This window comes from Globicephala melas, chromosome 9 (assembly GCF_963455315.2).
Source record: "Globicephala melas chromosome 9, mGloMel1.2, whole genome shotgun sequence".
NCBI classification, from domain to species: Eukaryota; Metazoa; Chordata; class Mammalia; order Artiodactyla; family Delphinidae; genus Globicephala; species Globicephala melas.
Genome location: NC_083322.1, coordinates 42,093,830 through 42,116,567, shown reverse-complemented (window position 1 = coordinate 42,116,567; position 22,738 = coordinate 42,093,830). Strand labels below are relative to the sequence as shown.

At 36.9% G+C, this 22,738-nt stretch overlaps 1 protein-coding gene across 3 annotated transcripts in view; it reads right to left on the bottom strand.

The window, feature by feature from the left end:
• Nucleotides 1-9,537: 9,537 nt before the first annotated feature.
• The window catches only part of DPY19L1 (dpy-19 like C-mannosyltransferase 1), a 95,123-nt gene continuing 81,922 nt past the window's right edge, over nucleotides 9,538-22,738 (bottom strand). The window contains exons 17-23 of one of the 3 annotated variants that reach the window (XM_030857522.2): nucleotides 22,664-22,688; nucleotides 21,649-21,768; nucleotides 20,676-20,850; nucleotides 19,744-19,843; nucleotides 18,473-18,598; nucleotides 11,628-11,815; nucleotides 9,538-10,252 (exon numbers count right to left, since the gene is read on the bottom strand). In XM_030857522.2, coding sequence (XP_030713382.2) covers nucleotides 11,659-11,815; nucleotides 18,473-18,598; nucleotides 19,744-19,843; nucleotides 20,676-20,850; nucleotides 21,649-21,768; nucleotides 22,664-22,688 — 703 coding nt within the window. In that variant the 3' untranslated portion in view covers nucleotides 9,538-10,252; nucleotides 11,628-11,658. Of the gene's footprint in view, nucleotides 11,816-18,472; nucleotides 18,599-19,743; nucleotides 19,844-20,675; nucleotides 20,851-21,648; nucleotides 21,769-22,663; nucleotides 22,689-22,738 lie in introns of all 3 variants that reach the window. The other 2 variants (XM_030857523.2, XM_030857521.2) reach the window with 2 other exon arrangements.

The following is a 22,738-nucleotide window of genomic DNA, read 5'->3' as shown; positions in this document are numbered from 1 at the left end:
TGGTTCAGTCTCAGAAGGTTGTGCTTTTCTAAGAATTTGTCCATTTGGCATATAGTTGCTTGTAGTAAACGCTCACAATTCTTTGTATTTCTGCAGGGTCAGTTGTTACTTCTCCTTTTCCATTTCTAATCTTGTTGATTTGAGTCTTCTCCCTTTTTTCCTTGATGAGTCTGGCTAGTGGTTTATCAATTTTGTTTATCTTCTCAATGAACCAGCTTTTAGTTTTATTGATCTTTGCTATTGTTTCCTTCATTTCTTTTTCATTTATTTCTGATCTGATCTTTATTATTTCTTTCCTTCTGCTAACTTTGGGGTTTTTTTTGGTTCTTTTTTCTCTAATTGCTTTAGGTGTAAGGTTAGGTTGTTTATCTGAGATGTTTCTTGTTTCTTGAGGTAGGATTGTATTGCTATAAACTTCCCTCTTCGAACTGCTTTTGCTGCATCCCATAGGTTTTGGGTCATTGTGTTTTCATTGTTATTTGTTTATAGGAATTTTTTGATTTCCTCTGATTTCTTCAGTGATCTCTTGGTTATTTAGTAGCGTATTGTTTAGCCTCCATGTGTTTGTATTTTTTACAGTTTCTTCCTGTAATTGATATCTAATCTCATAGCATTGTGGTCGGAAAAGATACTTGAAACAATTTCAATTTTCTTAAATTTACCAAGGCTTGATTTGTGACCAAAGATATGATCTATCCTGGAGAGTGTTCCATGAACACTTGAGAAGAAAGTGTATTCTGTTGTTTTTGGATGGAATGTCCTATAAATATCAATTACGTACACCTTGTTTAATGTGTCATTTAAAGCTAGTGTTTCCTTATTTATCTTCATTTTGGATGATCTATTGGTGAATGTGGGGTGTTAAAGTCCCCTACTATGATTGTGTTACTGTCTGCCTTGTCACTTTAGCAAAGCTATATTGTAACTAAACTTCGTTTCAGGCACTCCCGTGCTCTGCTCATCTCCAGCCCTAGCACACTTTTCAAATCTTCTGATCACAGGATATGTTGCCTAGCCTGTTGGTTCTTTCTGTAGATCAAAGAAGTAGAAATGAAGAATAAGTAATTAACAGATGACCAGATCTCTTCCCTAGCTTCACCTTCAGTAATCTTGAGAACAAAGTGTGTGAACAAACTGTTTGAACAAGGTAACGTCTAGAGGAAGATCACAAGAGGACGAGCCTGCACACAATGGGTGGGGGGTGGGGTGGCGACTCCACTGACCCCGTATCTCAATGATTAACTGAGATTCCTTCCCCTTTTCCCTTTAAAACTTTCATGGCCGAGCAGAATCTTCATAGTTGGTTTTGGGGGACACAGGTCTGCCTTCTTCCCAGATTGCTGGCTTTCTGATTAAAAGCAACTTTCCTTTCCACCACCAACTGCATCTGGGGTATTGATTTTTGAGCAGTGAGCAGCTGGACCTGAGTTCAGTAACAGATTTTATCATCCTAAATGGTTGCTGCTGGCCTTTTAAATGAGACACCTGTTTCCCTTCTCCCTCTGTTCCCTTCATATTGAACTGAAGGCCAATGGTATGCCAGGCACCAAGGGAAATATTATTTACAGATTGTGATTGCCAGAGAAATTGAGGATTTTCTCTCAACAACCTGCCACACCTATGATGGGCTCTTCTTTTCATGTGTATTAGTATCTGAGAGTGTCTATTTGTTTTTTCAATATTGAATATTTTTTGAAGAATAATTATAAAATATGCATAAAGTATAAATAATTATAGTAAAATCACATCCATGTACCCACTATCGCATTTCAAAGAAGAACACATACACTTCAACTTTGAAGACCCCTTTGTGCCTTCCATCCTCTGAGAGACAGTCACTAATATAATTTTACTTATAATTTACTTGTTTTTCTTCATATTTTACCATGTTTTAATCCCTTAAAAATGTGTTGTTTAACTTTACATGTTATTGAACTTTCTCTAACTGAACTCACATCACATGCATTCTTCTGCAAATTAGTGGGGGTTTTTTGGCTTAATATTTCCCCAGGAGTCATCCATGTTGTTGCCTACAGCTGTTTTAGTTTTACATATTCAATAGGACACTGCTGGATGACTATACTTCAATGTCTTTATCCATTCTATTTACTCCAGACACATGTGCAAGTGATTTCCTGATTTTCTGCTGTTATGAACACTTGGCAGTAAATATCTTAGGCATGTATCCTGATGCACATGTAGGAATTTTTCTGGGGTATAAATCTAAGGCATGGAGAAGTTGGGTCTTAGTATGTATAATCTCAGATTTATCAGGAAATGCCATTTATTTCCAAAATAATTACCCTCTACTGGGAAGGAAAAAGACTTCGTGTTGTCCCACCCTTTTCCTAGTACATTAAAATTTTAACCAATGTTGCAAGTTATAAATGTTGTCATTGTGGTTGCATTTTGAATTTCCCTGATTATGAATAGGTTGGATTTTTTTAATAGGTGATTATGAATAGGTTGGATTTTTTTAAAGATTATGAGCCATTTGCACTTCTTTTTCAGGAAATGCCATGTTTTTGGCCAATTTTTCTTTTCATTATTTTTACTCTTTGTAGGAGTTCTTTATTCTGTATACTAATCTTTTGTCAGGTAGACAAGTTGCATATATCTTCTACACATCATGGCTTGCTTCACTCTCTTCATGTCTTTTAGTGAATAGAAGTTATTAACCATAACATAGTGAATTGATCGCTCCTTTCCTTTAAAGTCAGTGTTTTGGACTTCCCTGTTAGCGCAGTGGTTAAGAATCCGCCTGCCAATGCAGGGGACATGGGTTCAAGACCTGGTCCGGGAAGATCCCACATGCCATGGAGCAACTAAGCTCGTGTGCCACAACTACTGAAGCCCACGCACCCTAGAGCCCGCACGTTGCAACTACTGAAGCCCACACGCCTAGAGCCCATGCTCTGCAGCAAGAGAAGCCACCGCAATGAGAAGACTATGCACCGCAACCAAGAGTAGTCCCCGCTTGCCGCAACTAGAGAAAGCCTGCACACGGCAACGAAGACCCAATGCAACCAAAAATAAATAAAATTAAAAACAAGAAGTTATTGTTTTGGGATTTTAGGAAGTCCTTCTTTGAGGAAATTCTCCTTGAGGACATAAAGATATTATCCTACATTGTATTCTAGATTTTATAGTATTATCTCTCATACTTAGGTCTTCATCTATCTGGAATTTTATTTTTATGTATGATGTGAGGTAGGGAAACAGTTTATTGTTTTCCATATAGATAACCAATTGTCAGCTTCAGTTATTAAATATATGCACGTTTATTTTGAGCTATCGATTATTCTATTAGTCAATTTCCATATCCCTGTGCCGATACTTTTACTGCTGTTGTGATAAACCTTTCTAGATGATAGGCAAAAATGTCCTTTCGTGTCCTTCTTCAGATTTGTCTTGATTATTCATCCATAAAATTTTTACATTCAGCTTGTCAAGCTCTATAAAAAGCCTATTGGTATGTTGATTAAAATATAGGTCAATTTGAGGTAAACTAGTATTTTTACAACTTATGTTCAATTCATTCTTGGTTCTTGTTTACATCTTTGTTCATGAATGTAATAGACCTGTAATTTTCCTATACTGCATTAATCCTACTCTGCTCTTGTTGCTTAATGTTACAGTTGCCAAAAAACTGGAGTTCTCTTATCTCCTATTCTCTGGGTGTTTGTACAAAATTGATACAGTCGGTATCTTGAATGTTTAGTAGAAGAGGTCTGCAAAACTCTCTGGATTTGTTGTTTTCTTTGAGGGAAGATCTTAAAATATTATTAATTCAATTTCTTTGCTAGGGATAAGATTATTCCTAATTTCTATTTCTTTTTGGACTAGTTGTATTTTTCTAGGAATTTAACCATTTATCTAAGTGTTCAAACTTATTGACAAGGTTTTTCATAACATCTCCTCCACCTACTCTCTGCAGCTTCTGTAATTTGCCATTCCTAATTTTTATGCCTTCTTATTTTCTCTCAATTATGAATTATTTCAAATAACCAACTCTGGCTTTGATATCGTTGTTTTCTATTTCATCAAGTTCTGCTCGTTATTTCCTTCAGTTTGGGGAGGGAGTATTCCGCTGTTCTTTGTCTATATTCCTGACATTGACATTTGAATTCATTTTTAGTTTAATATGTGCATTTTAGACTAAATAGGAAAAAAGCAAATTTCTAGATTTGCTTTAATTATATCCCTCAAGTAGTTTGTAGTATACCATTGTTCTATTTTTTTCCTCAGATTTTCATCATAAGATTCTTCTTGATTCATGGAGTATTTAAAACTGTTTTTTAAATTTTGTATTGATTTTTCACATTAAGGGGTTTTAATCATTAATTTTTTTTCAAGAATCACTATTTGGCCCCCCGTAGGATCAATTTTTTTCATTCAACAAATATTGAGCACACATATATGCCAGGTACTATTCTAGGTTACATCAGTGAAAAAAATAGACAAAAAATTTATGCCTCCCTGGAGTTCATGCTTTGTCAGTTCTTGAAAACGTCCCACATGTTAGAATAGAACGTGTATTTTTCATTTGTTCAGTGTAGTTGTTCTATATATGACCATTACATCAACATTATTTTATTACTCAAATCATGTATATCCTTACTGACCTTTTTGCCTGCTTATTACATCAATTTCTAAGACAGGTATGTTAAAATTTCCTGCTGTGTTTGTGAATTTGTCTACTTCTCGTTTTTAACCACCCTTGGAGGCATATCCTTTTTAAAAGAAGACTGATTCTCAAATAAACATGTCTTACCTTAAAAAGTTTGTAAAGAATGGATCCAGGATTCTAATTTAGTTGTCTCAATTATGGTAATATTAATTGTATGACTGCTGTCATCTGTTTTGCCTTAACATCCTCATCTAGTGATAACGTGAGTCTCTCCCCATCCTTTGGGAATCCCCTCCTCCCAGACTTGAACTAAATTCCTAATCAGAGTTCCCTGCTTCCTGACCAGCAGTGAATGTGCCCAGGACCGGCCATCATAGTATCCTAGGACCAGCCATCATAGTATCCTGGGCCACACAACCCAAACTAGGCCAAAGAGAATCCTTCCTTTGGAGACAGACATATCCATCTTTGCCATATTGCTTCCCAGCAGTTATTTGGTTACCAGCCATTTCTGAATGTATCAAGGTAGCTAGCTAGGATATGTTGTGAGGTTCATTTTTGTTTAGCTGCTTATCAAGGACATTTTTTTCCTATATATGATATTAATCTAATCTGGAGATACTGCGTTTCCTTATTATTTCATCTCCACAGTTGGAATACATAATCTTCCATTTCTTTTAGTTTAAAAAAATAAATTTTAGTGCCATCTACAATGGAATTGACTGCATTGTTGAATAAAGTATCGTTTATTTAAAAAATCATTAAGTGTTACCACTTGCTAGGCATGGTGCTAGGAGGCACTGTGGATTTGGAATGGAATAAGACACAGGTCCCATCTGACAGGACACAATGCAGTAGAAAAAGTCATGTTAAATGTGCAGAATTTAGGGGTTATAGGAGTGTGGACAGTAGAGGCAGTTCACTCAGCCAAAGGATAGGCAGTCAGGGAAGGCTTCACAGAGGAGGTGACATTTGAGTTGAGTTGTATCTTGAAATTAAAACTGATCAAGAAAGCATATTCCACGAAAAAAAAATCAGCAAAGAACAGAAACCTGATTCTCCACAACTAATATTAAATTGTCAAAGTGATTTTTAAATGTCTCTTTTTCTTCCTTTTTGGTTTTTGTTTGTTGGCTGCTATATCCCCATTTCTCACTGTCACTCAAATCAGGGTTCACACATATACATACTTATGCTGCCACTCTCCCGCTGCCCACAGCCACCATGGCACTCATCTCTAATCAAACACAGAATTCTTTCCTTAGAGACTCTACTCAACACTACATTCCATTATTCATAAAGTAGGAAGAGTCAATCATTATTAATAAAGGAGACTGTGTGTGAGAAACTTGCTTACCGTTTCTAATTCGATTGGGCAGAGACATGCAAAGGGTGGACATACAGATGTAAGGCAGAGAGGCCTGGTTCTAAAACGTCACTTGGGCATTTTTTTGAAGTTCCAAATCTTAGGACACACCCCAGACTTATTAAATCTCAATCTGTGGAGGTGAGGAAAAGGCTTCAGTATTTTCAAAGCTTCGCAAATTATTTACAATGTACAGACAAGTATGAGGACGACTGCCATAAAGAGTCTTTGTTAGAAAAAGCCAAATTCATCATAGTTTGGAGTGAATAACCGAATTGCAGCTCCTAGGAAGAGGATGTTCTAGGGCAAGAGGGAGGCCTCTGAATCTGGACTCTGGTTAATAAGCAGATACCAAGAGTGAAGACCAGAGGGGGCATCATCACCAAGGGGGGCAGAACCAGGGATGTTAGCTGTGTCCATAAAGCTGAGCTGAAGAGCTGGCCTTCAGGCACCATTTAAAAAAAATCAGTTTTCATGGCCTGATGCCAAATCTTCTTAGAAATGGTCATTTTTTATTTTCAGTTCTATTTTTTTAGAAATGGGTAAGTACTAAAGCTTTAAAAGCAATCAGCATAACAACTGAATGAGCATAATTCTGTTACATTCAACTTTCTTTCAAGGTATTAAATCTGCATACAGGGGAAAAAAAGTCCAGCTACTTTTAAAAAATCAATGAAATTATGCTGAATTTAAATGCACATGCTGCATAAACAGAATACTTGATAGTGCTACCGTTTATCTGAAAGTCATTTTGACAACTCATTACTTAATTAGAATTTTGGGTTAGATTTAAAAGTAGAAAGCATTGCTCTGAAAGCAGAGCCAATATCAATAGTATCTTAATCTCTTTGCAAAAAAAAAAAAAATCTACCTTTTAATTACACTACAATGACTCAAAATCTTGAGAAAAAGTCTCCAACTCTCACATTCATTCAGAATTTTAAAATCTCTCTCATGGGAGGAAAGGTAAGAGGAAAGAGTTTTCAAGACTTTTCTATATCTTAATGTCCTTTTTAACTTCGAATGTAAAAATGTATTTGTACTGATACAGTACTGTGAAATAAAAATCAAGAATGTAATGAGGGCTTCCCTGGTGACGCAGTGATTGAGAGTCCGCCTGCCGATGCAGGGGACACGGGTTCGTGCCCCGGTCCGGGAAGATCCCACATGCCGCGGAGCGGCTGGGCCCGTGAGCCATGGCCGCTGAGCCTGTGCGTCCGGAGCCTGTGCTCCGCAACGGGAGAGGCCACAACAGTGAGAGGCCCGCGTACCGGAAAAAAAAAAAAAAAGAATGTGATGAAGTTCAAAAGCACCTCCTCTTTTTCTGCACAGGGAACAATTTTACTGATTTAAATTAGAAAGGTCTAGTTGGGGGAAGGAGAAAGGGAAGGCAGAAGAGAGAAACAGGTGATCTGTGAACCAGAGCTGATCCTTAACTGCTCCCTAATTGAGGGAGAAGACTAAGGATTTTTGGAGCCAAACAAAAGTAATAAAGTGGAAAATGAAGTTTTAAAATCCACACACATCACTGAATATATCTATTTTCTTTTAGGCAAAGTAATTTTACAAAAGTAAATTTGATCTCAAATGATTTCACTCTTTTTCCATCTCTGAACTGAAAAGAAACAGGTCTAAGCCCAGTCTAGTGTACAAGTTCAAAATAATTAAATGACCCATACCACCTATTGAGAAAACACAATGCAAGTGAGCTGTATTAGTGTCTGGTTAAAAATTACCTTATCTGTTCTTGGTTAAAAATCACCTTATCTATGTTCCTTGCAAGTTCCGTTGAAGCACGCTCCCTAAGAGACAAAGAAAGGACTCCGTAAAATTCAGTTCCCAACATAGGGACCCTCTAGCCTGTCCTGTTGGGATAAGTGCTCTCAGGAATGGAGCACCCTCTAGAGGCCAGGATTCCAGATAGTCTCTTCCCATCCATTAGAGCCACTTTTCTCAAGTACAATCCCTGCAGGAACATCATCAGCATTATCTGAGAACTGGTTAGAATGCAAATTCGGGGGCCTTACCTGACTTACTACTTTGGGGCTACTATAACAAAATACCACAAACTGGGTACCTTATTAAGAACAGAAATTTATTTCTTACAGTTCTGGAGGGTGGAAGTCTAAGATCAAGGTGCCAGCTGATTCAGCATCTGGTGGGAGCCCACTTCCTAGCTTATAGATTACACCTTGTAGCTGTGATCTCACATGGTGGAGGAGGAAAGGGAGTTTTCTTGGGCCTCTTTTATAAGGGCACTAATCTTATTCATCAGAGCTCCATCCTCATGACCTGATCACCCCCAAGTATCCCATCTCCTAATATCATCTCCTTGGGGATTAGGATTTCAACATATGAATTTTGGGGACACAATCATTCAGATCATATAGCACTACCTTAGGCCAACTGAATCAGAAACCTCTGTGGTGGGATGCAGCAATCTGTGTTTTAACAAGCCCTCCAGGTGATTCTGATGCACACTATATTTGAGAATAACTGACCTCAAACATGTCAGAGAATGAAGGTGTTACTGTGTAAAAATATTATACAGGCATGAATTAAGCTAAACTGTCCTCCAAGCAGATTAAAAACAAAACAAACAAAAACTAAGTTGATGCTTATATCAAGCAAATACAAGGAATTTAGGAAATGTCATGAGACCAAACTGTGGTTTAGAACTAATGTATGAAAAAAAGGTTTCAGCAATTCTGGAATTATCCTCAAAATATGGCTTTAAAGAATGATTGTGTCCCTTCATGGAAATGATAAAGGAAATGTTAGTGTATAATGCCATAAACATAAGAAGAGTATGGGGAACCTCAACACCTATACCACCACTGATGGAGAGGACTAAGTGGTGTCATGGACCTTTAACCCTTCCCATTTATTCAGGACTGCAATCTGTCACAAACCAGTTCATGGTTATCTGACTACAGAATGAGGCTGAACATGTCCACAGCCAAGGAGGAAATGAAAATAACAATCAAAAAAACACTTTCTATATTTTTCATGATCTTTTTTATTTAACATATATAGTACATGTAAACTGGCATAAAATTCATAAAAATACAATTCCCCTATGCATTATCACTTTATTTCTGATACATCCTTTCATTTTCTCCTTAGTATCATTGTTCTATTTTAACACTACGCTGTTTCTGCTAAGCACTTTTAGAGGCTTATCTTTTTATAGAAATAATGCCCCAACTTTGTTTTTTTTTATGTCATAGCAATAGCTATTTTATCACTTCCTTGCCCATCCTAACCTTCCTCACACTAAAGCAAAATATTTTTAAATGCTAAAAATGCATAAAATACTGAGCTTTAATACTATTTTGTCATGTATATCAAACCTACCACTACTCTGTGCTGCCATAAAAGATATTAATAATCTACAGCACCGGCTGCTACCAGATGTGACCAAGGCTGAGTGTGCAGTGTAGCCCAAGGCCTCTGTTCTAAACTGACTGGCCTAAAATATACTCATAGTTTGCTGGTGGAGTTACATCAATAAATACTGTTACAAAAGGAGTCTTCTGGCAAAAAAAAAAAAAAAAAAACTAATTTGATTACTTTTATCTTTTCCCAGCATATGAAACAGTTATAACAGTATTTTAATGTTTTTCCTATATAGAATTTCAAATAATTACATGTGAACTTACTGGGAAAGGAATTCCTGAAAGGTGGGAAGAATAGAGAACTTTAAAAGTAAAATTTTTTTTAAAAAATTGTAACTGCTGGATGTATAAAACATATTTACGAGAGAAACAATGGCAAATAAAGCAGAGCACACACTTCCGCTCTTCCTGCCCATGGTGCCTCTCATCCTCCTCGACCTCAAGTGCCCACTTGCCATTTTTCTGCATTGCTTCATCATTGCTCAAATTCTACTCCTAATCCACAACTCCCCAGATGCTTCCTTGTTTTCTGACTGGCAAAAGACCAAGAAATAAGTCACCCGGTAAGTGAGAAAGAGGGGGCAGGCACCTGAAGACACTGACAATCTCCGCTGGAAGGAGGCTCCCTGGGAGAGGCGGGCTCTGGGGAAGACTGGGGGCTGCACAGTCCTCAGCCCAGGCTGTCTCGGCAGCTGTCTGCTCTAAGCAAGCTAGTGCCTCCCCCAGACCAGGCTTGTCCTTGGGCTCTGGTGAGAAGGCAGAAAGAGAACAGCTCTTCACTGGCTCCCCGGAGTGGGCACCGGAAACCATCCCTGAGGACTCAGGTCTCAAGGACAATCCACAATGAGGTTAATCTGCCTGTGGTTAATAAAGAGAACACTGTGTAATTAAACGTGTAGTCCACCAGAGTCATGGTTTGCTTAGAACGTTAAATCTTAAAACCATTTCTCAAAACTATGAGGATTCACTGTTTTGAAGAATCTCATTTCACACAAATTAACTTTTAAGAAACAAAAATTCATACTAGAAATTTAAAGCAGGTTGGAAAATTTTCCAAATAAAAATAAACAGGAAAGAAAAAAAACAAAGAGGAAGGCTGAATATACTCATTCCTCATACTGAAATGATGCTTTTTGGAACCAAAATTATAACATAAGGTTTAAGGCTTCGTCTTATTAAAGACAGGCAATTTTAAAAGTAAAATATAAAAACTCCATTCACTTATCATTATTCATTTACTTATTTGACAAAAAAAATTAGTCATATTTTATTGTATCTTAATAGTAAAAGAAAAATTACCACATACTACAGTCTACTGTTCCACTATAAATTATGTCTACTCAAATATACATTAGTTTCTAGATGCATTATATTTGTGGTTGTTCAAAATAGTTTTCTTAAGTCTACAATTATACATGAAAAATTTTAAGTGGTTTAAAGTTATTAAAATATAAACATTTGAACAATACTAAAAATGAATACTAAAAATACACAATTGTCATTAAATTTTTTAAACCAAGAATAAGTACTTGCTAAGCAACTAAATGTGTAAATAGCACTTATTTGACAAAGAATATTGAGAAAGAGAGAGACAGACAGACAGACGCACACACACTAATGCCACATGGTTGGCAGTTAACAGGAATTTGGTCTTAAGGACTAGGTCCAAGAGCTTGGATTAATAACAGGCAGGAAATGCTTCATTAACGAGAGCAACAGAGAAAAGAATGTGAAGAAGTGAAACAAACAGAGTTCTACATAGCAAATACGCATGTCTGCCCCATCTATTCTTACTGAAGTTGATGACAGGGGCTGACTTGACTGAGGAACTTACAATAATCGCTGAAATGTTCAAAAGACAACAGCAAAACGCAGAGAATAAAGCAAGTGGCATCAATAGTCCACGAACTGTAAAATGAGCCCCTAAACGGTCCGTAAGTGACTATATTTTCATATCACCCTTGTCACGACCCATCATATTTTTTATACAGGTAGCTTTGCTCACTTTAGGACAAATATTTAAGTCAAGTACAAGCATATACTCATTTGCATAGCAAATTTTAAGGGGTGCATTGAAATAGTAACCAACTGATAAACGTATAAGTATTTTTACAATCAGAATGACATTCAAATTGACCAAATAAGATGTTTTTCATTTGAAAACAGTTACTTATAAAAGTTTTGGGGATTTGAATTAAAAACAAGGCATAAGCTATTAGCAAAACATGATAACCATTACTGGTGGACTTCTCTGTAGGCAGCGGTCATTCCTCTATAACTTCTAAGACTTTGTAAACACTATTCTGGAATACAGTGGTGAAGTGAGGCTTGGACTCCTTTACTAAGAGGGTACATAAGGGAGGTTTCCCAGCATTAGCAGGATCTTCCACATCCCAGATTTCAGGCATACTGCAACCAGGCCTAGAAAAGTTAATGTGCAGATTAAAAATCAATGTACATTATATAATGGCAGATAAAGGAACACACTTTTTATGTTCCTGCTCTCATGTCATTTTTTTCTTAGTTTTTTTTTTAAATCCTATCATAGTTATTTATATTTATGTAAGCTACCATAAATCCTCTTGAGAATAAGGTGAACACAGCGAAGGTAACTATAAAGAAAGAAAAGACATATAATATACATGAATTCAGGTGTTGGGGTAGGAAATCTCCATTGAATTCTGCCTCAGCTACTTACCAAGAATTTTGTATTGGGTAGTTCACTCAGTCTCCCTCTCCACATTTGTAAAATGGGAAGTACCCATGACATAAGCGATTAAGGGAGAGACTGTATCAAGCACATACTCAGTGGTAATATACTGACACAGAACATCATACAGGCGTACCTCCGGGAGATCGCGGGTTTGGCTCCAGACCACCACAATAAAGCAAACATTGCAATAAAGTGAGTTACATTTTTTAGTTTCCAAGTGCATATAAAAGTTATGTTTATATTGAAGTCTATTAAGTGTGCAGTAGAATTACATACCTTAATTTAAAAATTCTTTATTGCTAAAATAACGTTAACCATCACTGAGACTTCAGTGATAAGGCTTCACAATCTTTTTGCTGGCGGGGGGCCTTGCTTTGATGTTGATGGCTACTGACTGATCAAGGTGATGGTTGCAGACAGCGGGGGTGGCTGTGGCAATTTCTTAAAATAAGACAATAATGAAGTTTGCCACCTTGATGGACTTTTCCTTTCATGAATGATTTCTCTGTAGCATGCAATGCTGTTTGACAGTGTTTTACCCACAGTAGAACTTCCTTCAAAACTGGAATCAGTACTCTCAAACCCTGCTGTTGCTTTATCAACTGAGTTTATATAATATTCTAAATCCTTTGTTGTCATTTTAACAATCTTCACAGCATCTTCACCAGGAGTAGATTCCATCTCAAAAAATTACTTTCTTTGCTTATGCATAAGAAGTAACTCCTCATCCATTAGTCTTATCATGAGATTACAGCAATTCAGTCACATCTTCAGGCTCCACTTCTACTTCTGGTTGTCTTGCTATTTCTACCACATCTGCAGTTACTGCCTCCACTGAAGCCTTGAACCCCTCAAAGTCATCCATGAGGGCTGGAATCAGCTTCTTCCAAGCTCCTGCTAATGTTGAGACTTTGAGCTCTTCCCATGAATCACAAAGGTTCTTAATGGTATCTAGAATGGTGGATCCTTTCCAAAAAGGTTTTCAACTGACTTTGCCCAGATCCATCAGAGGAATCACTAGCTATGGCAGTTATAGCCTTACAAAATATATTTCTTAAATTATAAGACTTGGAAATTACTCTTGATCTATGGGCTGCAGAATGGATGTTGCATGAGCAGGCATGAAAACGTTAATCTTGTCGTACATCCACCAGAGCTCTTGGGTGACCAGGTGCATTGTCAATGAGCAGTCATATTTTGAAATGAATCTTTTTTTCCCGAGCAGTAGGTCTCAACAGCGGGCTTAACAAAATCAGTAAACCATGTTGTAAATAAACAGTTGTGCTGTCACTCAGGCTCTGTTGTTCCATTTATAGAGCGCAGGCAAAACAGGTTTAGCATAATTCATAAGGGCCCTAGGATTTTCAGAATGATAAATGGAGCACTGGCTTCAACGTCAAGTCATCAGCTGCTTTAGCCTCTAATAAGAGTCAGCCTGTTCTTTGAAGCTTTGAAGCCAGGCATGGACTTATCCTCTCTAGCTATGAAAGTCCTAGATGGCATCTTCTTCCAATAGAAGGCGATTTCATCATTGAAAATCTGTTGTTTAGGGTAGCCACCTTCATTAATGATCTTAGCTAGATCTTCTGGATAACTTGCTGCAGCTTGTACATCAGCACTTGCCACTTCACCTTGCGCTTTGATGTTATGGAGACGGCTTCTTTCCTTAAATCTCATGAACCAAACTCTATAGTTTCAAACTTTTCTTCTGCAGCTTCCTTACCTTCTCAGCCTTCATAGAACTGAAGAGAGTTAGGGCCTTGCTCTGAATTAGGCTTTGGGTTAAGGAAATGTTGTGACTGGTCTGATCTTCCATCCAGACCACTAAAACTTTCTCCATATCAGCAATAAGGCTGTTTCACTTTCTTATCGTTCATGTATTCATTGGAGTAGCACTTTTAATTTCTTTCAAGAACTTTTCCTTTGCATTCACAATGTGGCTAACTGTTTGGCACAAGAGACCTAGCTTTTGGCCAATCTTGGCTTTTGACATGCTTTCCTTACTAAACTTAAACATTTCTAACTTTTGATTTAAAGTGAGAGACATGTAGCTCTTTCACTTGAACACTTAGAGGCCACTGAAAGGTTATTAATTGGCCTGTGTCTCAGGGAGTAGGGAGGCCCAAGGAGAGGGAGAGAGATGGGAATGGCTGGTTGGTAGAACAGTCAGGACACTCACACCCATCAAGTTTGCCATCTTATATGGGTACAGTACATGGTGCCCCCAAACAATTACAATAGTAACGTCAAAGATCACCTAATCAGTAACTGATATATTACTTTCAAATCTATATTACCTAACTATTTTATAATCATCAATGTAATAACTGATTCAGGGAATTATAAGAAGTGGATGCAAGAACTACCTGGTGAAAGGCTATTGATTATAAAGGAGATTTGTCTACTTAAAATGGAGAGAATTGGGGAACATTCTTTAATCAAGTGATCAAACTTAGCATCACCAATAATAGAACAAAGTTACAGGTACCTACCAAAGTGACATAATGGAAGTACACATCTTCTATGTACTATTCTTGCCAAATTTTGTCAAACTGAATCTAATCATGTGGAATAAATTAGACAAATCCAAATGTGGAACATTCTTACAAGACAACTGGGCTGGACTCTTCCAAATATCAATAGAAACAAAAAAGGTGAAAGGAATTTCACAATGTTTATGTTTTTTTAAAATATTAAAAACAGAAAAATCAAGGAAAAATTATAGAGATTTGCAACAGCTTATGTTTTGTCATAGTTGTTTCACTTTTCTTTATAAGAGAAAAAACCATTTCCAACAAGTCCCTTTTATTCCCAATGGCAGTCCCACTCCCCTGCTCTCCACCACGAGGCAAGCACTAGACAGAAATGCACATGCTTTCTCCTTTTCAATAACATTTTTAATTTAAAGGTAACCTTCACCCAAAAAGTGTCAAAATATAAACCTATCAAAATAAATAAGTGAGTCACTGTCACCTCCAACACCGTTTCTCAGAGGTGGCTTCTATAAACAATCCAGCATACATTCTGCTAGACCTTTTCACGTTCAGACATACAAGCACACAAAAACATAGGCACAGACATATTCGTATTCACAGATGCTCCTGGGTTGCTTTTACAAAAACAAGATTAATCTGGGACTCCTCACTTAGGAATGAAAAGTGGTCATTGTTGCATTTCATAAAGACCTACTTTATTCTTTTTCATAGATGCTAGTAATTCTATGTATTATTTAACGACTCTTTTATGGATGGATATTTTGTTTCTCATTTTGTCATTATAAAACAATGCTGATATAAACAATGTTATGCCCATATTTTTCTGTAAGCTAAACTTCTAGAAGCAGCACTATCACTATGTCAAAAGGCTATACAATTTTCACTTTGCTTCTATCAAAGTATCTCCCAAAAAGGTATTACCAGTGAGTGTTCCTGCAGAGTGTTCAGTGCACACTTTTTTGCACACCCTTGTCGACACTAGATTCTATCGATGTACGAAAATATGACTGAACTTGGATTTTCTATGTTTTAATTTTCTCACACATACTAAGGCCAAACCGTTATTACACTGCAGGCCAATGACAGTAGAGAGTAAAACATATATGAAGTACCAGCTACTGAGTTCAATTGCTTTCAGGAAAAGAAGAGGGCAAAGAGCTGCCTTTGTGAGCTCTGTCTAACATCCTTTAGTCCTTTTCCGAGTTTTCTGAAGTTTCCCCAGGCCAGCCAGCTACATCTTTAAAATGGCATTAGTGAAAATCTGAATAATTTTCTTCTGAATTCACGTATTTTAATTTTATGTCAACTCTATTATGGGAATTAATGAGAAAGAGAGCAGAGAACTGAGAATAAAAAAGGAGTTAATTAAAAACTCATCTACAACTTGCATTTGAGTATATTTTCCTACTTGTATTTGAACACAGGGTATCAAGTATTTAAGGAATAATCAAGCACACAATTAGCCCACTCTGTTAATGAGAGCACATAAATACAGTGCCTACCAAGGTGCCAAGCACAGTTTAAGCTCCAGATAGATATTAGTCCCTCTTCCCTTTCTTCTCCTATTTGAATTCCCCACTTGCTCCCCCTGTTCTGCCATAGCTTTCTTTTCCAGTAACATACAGCTGTCTCAGGCTGGCATAACAGAAAGAATTGGAGAGTGAGGGCCAAGGGAATAAAGAAGATCCCGATTCTGGTAGAGAGCTCTCTGGCCAGAAACTCAGTTCTTCCTTCTGCAAAGGTATGTGCTAAGTATTAGTCCTTCTTCCCTTTCCTCTTCTGTCTGCGCCCTCCACCTGCTTCCCTGTCAGGACAGAAAGCACAGCTGTGTTTTGTCTCCAGCTTTAAGCAGAGTGCACCTATCTAAGATTTCCTGAGACTTATAATCCTGTAGTAGATAGTGTTCTTTCAGTAACTGAGCAGGGAAACCAGATGAGAGGAAGCCACTTCTTCAGCTTCCTCCCTCCCCACTCCTGCTGCAACAAATACAACAAGGGCAAGTCAAGGTCCAGAGGCGGGGAAGCTGGCACACACCTCCACCCCTCTCAACTCTCAGTCTTAATGCCTGTAAGTGAGCTCTAAATGGAGATGATCAGAAGCCAGTTACTTTACTGCTGACTTTGTTTAGTGTGCAAGATTTATTGCCATACTTCCCAAATTTGTCTTTTGATCCTTTCTTGTGTACAAAAACCAGTGCTCTGCCCATCAGAACATGAGACTACTACAACTATGCAAATCCAAGGAGCTCTGTCAACATCTTAGCTCCATCAACATCAACGGGCTTAGTTGCTCCATGGCATGTGGATCTTCCCGGACCAGGGATTGAACCCATGTCCCCTGCACTGGCAGGCGGATTTTTAACCACTGCGCCACCAGGGAAGTCCCTTTTTTCTTTTCAGAATGAAGCACCTTAGCCTCTGCAATTTCCACATATTCATAACACTATGCAGGAGGCTAGGAAAAAATGAAGAATCTTGAATCAAGGTTCATCATTAGCTTGGAGAAAAAAGGTCATGAAATAATTTTTATGTTCCAGTAACCTACAGGTGTTTCAGGCTGGCATCACTGAACTGGAGAGTTGGAGAGTAAACCCTAAGTCAGTAAAGAAGATCCCAATGCTGGTGGAAATCTCTGCCAAAAAACAGTCCTTCTGACTGCAAATGTCAGCCCACCATTCATTTGTTACAGTGTCTTCATCAAATTGTTATGAGAGATGCTTATGACTTTTTGTCCTGAATTTATATAACAAAGTTAAAGTTTATGTATATAAGTTTCACATATATTCTTACGTTCATAAAGACTTAAAGCGTTTTCTAAATTATGACTCAATAACATTTTCTGTAGATCCTGATTAAATTCAAATCACCTGTGACATATTCAATGGAAAATCATTCAACAATAAAAATTTATTTGAGTTTCCTTGTGGGCAATGCTTGATAGGTACTGTGTCACAGAACTATCTTTACTCCTAAGTCAATATTAATCATTTCATCTTAACACCCTTGTGTATTGTTGAAATACATGGTAAATGAGTATGATTAAGCCACAGATACAGCAATCTCCTGGAGACTTCTGTTTACTTAAAGAGTAGTGAGAATTTTAAAAATAATAGTATTCCATAAAATATCCTTGATTTCTGATAAAACTATTCCTTTCTGTATTCCTCATGGGGTGAATGCTCTGATATTTTAATAGCAAGCTATCATCTGCTGTCTAGTCACCCAAGTGTAACATTTCTAAATAGTCAACTTTAGAATTCACATTTGCTTTTAAAATCTTACTCTTATTGCTCTAATCTGCTTAGTGAACTTCTCTGTGGAAATAGATACTTTTTAAAACTATAAACCTAAGAGAATATGGGTCACCATAAGGTTAATTATTTTCCCACTCAAATAAGATGCAAAACAGAAAGAAAGAAGTTCACTCTGAGTTGATGCTGGGAGGGGGGGTCCCATCTATCACAGGATATGGTATGGTGCAGAGATGTGGTATGGACAAAGCTGCCTGACTTCATTATAATGAGACTCTCCATTATTTGGTTTCAGACTCCACAAGTCTTTTGAAAGAAAATACATCCAACTTTAAATAAATGTTTCTCAAAAGAACATCAAAGGCAAATATGAACAATTTGGGAAATTATCAATAAGTGCCAATACCTTTAAGGTAATGTGCACATGTAAATCATTATAAAATAAATAGATGTTTAAAATGACTAGAAAAGAAAAAACTCCAAATAATTATCAAAAAAGTTTTTTCTGCTTGTACTTTGCTATTATATACATCTCACACATACAACTAGTAAAGCACTTGCCATGAGACTGAATTAACTTTAATGTCTTCTGAATATAAAATGCTGTATTAAGTACTCACTTGGATCTTCTTATACACCAGGACTCTTCCAGAACGTAGTAATTCACTTGTAACTTTATCAATTCTCGCTTCACTTCTTCAGCTGCTTTTCGACTATACATTGAATATACTATTTTTGTTCTGGCTCTAAAGAAAAATAATTAGGCAGAAGATTTTCAAGATCAAAAGAATGCAATCAACCTATTTGGACAAAAGCACTGAATGGAACTAGAAGAAAGACTGTACAGAAGAATCAGGTCAAGGGAACATTCTGCACAGGAGTTCCTGCTGAGGGGCACTGGGGAGGTCAATGGAGAAAAGCACAGGTAGCACAAGAGTCCTGAGAGAAAAAGTTCAGTTTAATGAATCTCTTCATTTCCAAACTTAGTCTTTTGGTTTGTTTGAGTGCTTGTTTTTGTTTTAAATTCTCCATCACTCTATCACAAGTAAGAGTATGAGCTACACAGACACAACTACAGGACTACTTTAAAGGTACAACAGTCCTAACTTTGAGAACAAACGATTAGCATTAAATGGCTCTCCATTTTATTCCTAATTAAAAAAAAAAAACAAAATACAAAAAATGAAACTTATTCAACACAATTGCTCTGGAAATTAGTTTGCTAACATTGATTTTTTAATGAAAAAGCTTTTTATTTATAAAAGGTATGTCTTGCTGTTACACAAAATATTAATAAGGATTCACCAATTACTTAGGAAATGACTAGCTGATCAACCTAGAAATTGCATGAAAATTAAATCTATTTCCTTTACAAAGAGAACACAACACTCTAACTTATAAAAAATTAGTAAAAAAAAACAAAAAAACAAGATCATTCTAGTAGGCTATATTGGTGAAAATGAGAAAAAAAATCCTCTTTGAATGGGATTCCATCTCAACTGACTCCTCAGAATTCAAGAAAAATAGCCTATAAGAAAACCTTAATAAAAACTATAGGCTAGTGAATCTTCGGGGGAACTTAAAAGGTGATGATAACTAATAAGGACCTGGGTGTTTGGAGCCCTGTAGCCTGTATAAAACAGACATGGGGTGATTTCTTTTTACTGCCTAGGAGAGAAGATAACCCCAAAGACTGTAGTTTTATTGTCCTATGGGGCCTTAACAGTTTGTATTGAACTTAGCCATCTTATTTCAGCATTCTTTGTCCCCAAACTCTATAAACCCCAGTTCACCATATCCTTTTGAAACACTTCTCATTATTTTGCTGGTTCCCTCATTCACTATTTGTAAGAAAAATTTGTTTTCAACAATGTGATATTTGTGTACTAACCTCAAACCTGCATCTTCGTAATGTGGATGATTCACAATGGGCCGAAGTGCGGAGAGTTTAACACTTGCCATTGTAGGCATGGCACCTGCAAACACTGCATCTGCAAAGCAGGAAGGAAGGTCTTAGGAAGACACCTGGTGAGCATGACAAGGGGTCTCCTTCTGGTCAACTCAGTTACTTCCCAGGTGAAAAAGCTGAGGCCCAAATCATGATACAGAGTCAATGACAGAACCAGAATGAAGTCAGGTAGCTAATAAAATGGTGGTCAGCAACCAAGCCTGGATAAACTATTTTCCTTGGAAGATAAAGCCTCATCATATGTCTCATCATTGAGGATTTCTGTTTCTTTTGTTTGTTTTTAATGTCTTTTCTTGCTTCTAGGAAAGAAGTAACAAATTGACTAGGGAAGTTTTATAGCACCTAGGAATTCTGGAAGATGATTTAATATTCAGTCACTTGATACTCAGATGACAACAAAAACCTCTCTTTCTATACATGAATAAAATATCACATTCCATGAGTTCATTTCAAAAAGGAATGTGAAGGGCTAAGATTAAAAATTCATTAGGAAAATAAGGATAACATAAATTATTTTAAATTGTGCCATGCAAAACTTTGGATATACTTTGAAAAAAATTAGAATTTATGTAAAATAGAGAAATAAATTACTAAGAAAATAGATGTAACATTTCCTTTGCAAACTACATAAGCAAGACTGACATCTCTCTCTTTCTGGATAATCTAGAAGCAGGATTGCTTAGAAAGATTGAAAGTAACTTGGGTTCAGGATTGTGCAGTTGTACATAGAACTGTAGGGAAAACCACAGTTTTCCTGGAAGTAAAATCATTGGAAGTAACTTGGGTTGAGGATTGTTCAGTTGTACATAAAACTGTAGGGAAAACCACAGCTAAATAATATGACCTTTTTTTACCTGGTTTAGTGCTATATTTAATCCACTCTATAAGTTCTTCTTGCGGCAAATTGCTGAACTCCCCTACAATATTCCACTGGGTTTGCAGATTTGCTGAACCTTGTATTGACATGGCTGCTAACACAGCAAAAACAACAGCACCAGGATGTACTTTGCAAAAGAGCCATCCAAATAGCTGAAACCAAATTAAGAATACATTGACAACTGTTAGTACAAACCAGCCTGCATCCAACTTTCCAGAGAAGAATACAGTCTCTGCTAGAATCCCTGATACAGGACTAATAATTCTAAGGAAAAGTTCCAGAAACGATAACCTGAGGGATCAAAACAATTCTACCATTAGCCTAATATAGGTGGGACATGATTTAAGAAACTCTTCTGTCAACTTGCTCTACTCCCAGATTCGGGTAAGGCCAGGCCTACCTACATAATTTGCCAGACTCAGTGCAAAATAAAACTGTGGGTTCCTTGGGACTTTCCTGGCAGTCCAGTGGTTGAGATTCCATGCTCCCACTGCAGGGGGCATAGGTTCAATCCCTGGTCAAGAACTAAGATCCCACATGCCACGTGGTGCAGCCAGAAAACAAAAAAAATGTGGGTTCCTTGTCTGACATTTTTTAAGAAGTTCAAAACAGCAACAGCAGAGCATCAATCTAGGTGCAGAGTCCTTCTGAGTGTGGGCCCCTGTGCGATCATCGCTTTCTATCAATATCTGTAGTTATCATTCATGAATTCAGCCTGCACTGAATGAGTGTTTGTTGTACACCAAGGACTATTTTAGAAGTTAAAAGGATAAGGGATCTGCTTTGGCCCTTACCCCTTAGGAAAGATTAGTACAAAACCATGAAGAACTTTAATTATAAACAATTTAAAGAACTTTGGGTAATTTAATATTATTTTAGGGCCACTCAATAACAAAGGCTGGGGTAAAATTATCATAGCAGCTATAATGCCAACATAACAATCATCTCACCTGTCTTGAGCAGATCAAGGAAGCCATAACGCACATGTGTGGCGTCAAAAAGAGTTTTAGTCTCATAATTAAAACACCAAGAACTGTATATGCTAACAGCTGCAATGCATGATAAACCAGCTGAAAGAAAGAGAAAATATTTTTACTCCTACTATTTGTGAAGTTTAAGAATATATTGTTAAATTGGTGAATATATGGAAAAGGGTACTTTTTCTTAGTAACAATATTTTGATTTCTGAAATAATATTTAATATTATAATCAATATTTTGATTTCTGAAAGTCTTAAAATTCACTTTCAAACTTGTCCCTTTTATTAGAGGGCTAAAATTATAAAGTCCCTAAGGGAAGTGGTCCTATAATTCTGCTCAGAATCAAGCCTAGGGTTAATAAAGCCCACATTTCTGAACCAGATGGAAATATGAAATACAGTATCATGAACTATAGTCACCATGCTGTTGCTGAGAGAGTACATCTTAAAAGTCCTCTTCACAAGAAAAAAAAGAAAAAAACCTTGAATAACTATGTATGGTAATGGATGTTAACTAGACTTACATGGTGATATTCCACAATATATATAAATTCTAGTCATTATGTTGTACATCTGAAATATAATATTATATGTCATTTATACCTCAATTTAAAAAAAAAACAGGCTGAATCACCAGGAGATGAGAACAGCAACCAGTCACATCTCTGAGGCCTCAGGGCAAGGTGAGCAGAGAGAAAAGTGATCCCTAATCATGCGAAAGACACTCTGCATACGCGTCTAAATGGTCTCCAGCAATGAACTGCTATTACCTTGAGGATGATCAGAGCCGACCAAATGAGTTTCCTACCTAACTGCTCTAACAAATGAATGGTCATGTTTGTAGTATTCTCGTAAAAACACATAGAGGCCTATTTTGAAGATGATTACTGACTTACCAATAAAGTTAGAAAATGGAACTAGAAAGAAAAATCCAAACATATACAAACATTAAAACAAGCCAAATTTTGGTAATATTAAGTCTTTACCTCTCCATGATCAAGTTGGTGTTTTCTGAAATGGAAAAAGAAATACTATCATTGAATCACTACGGAAGCACTTAC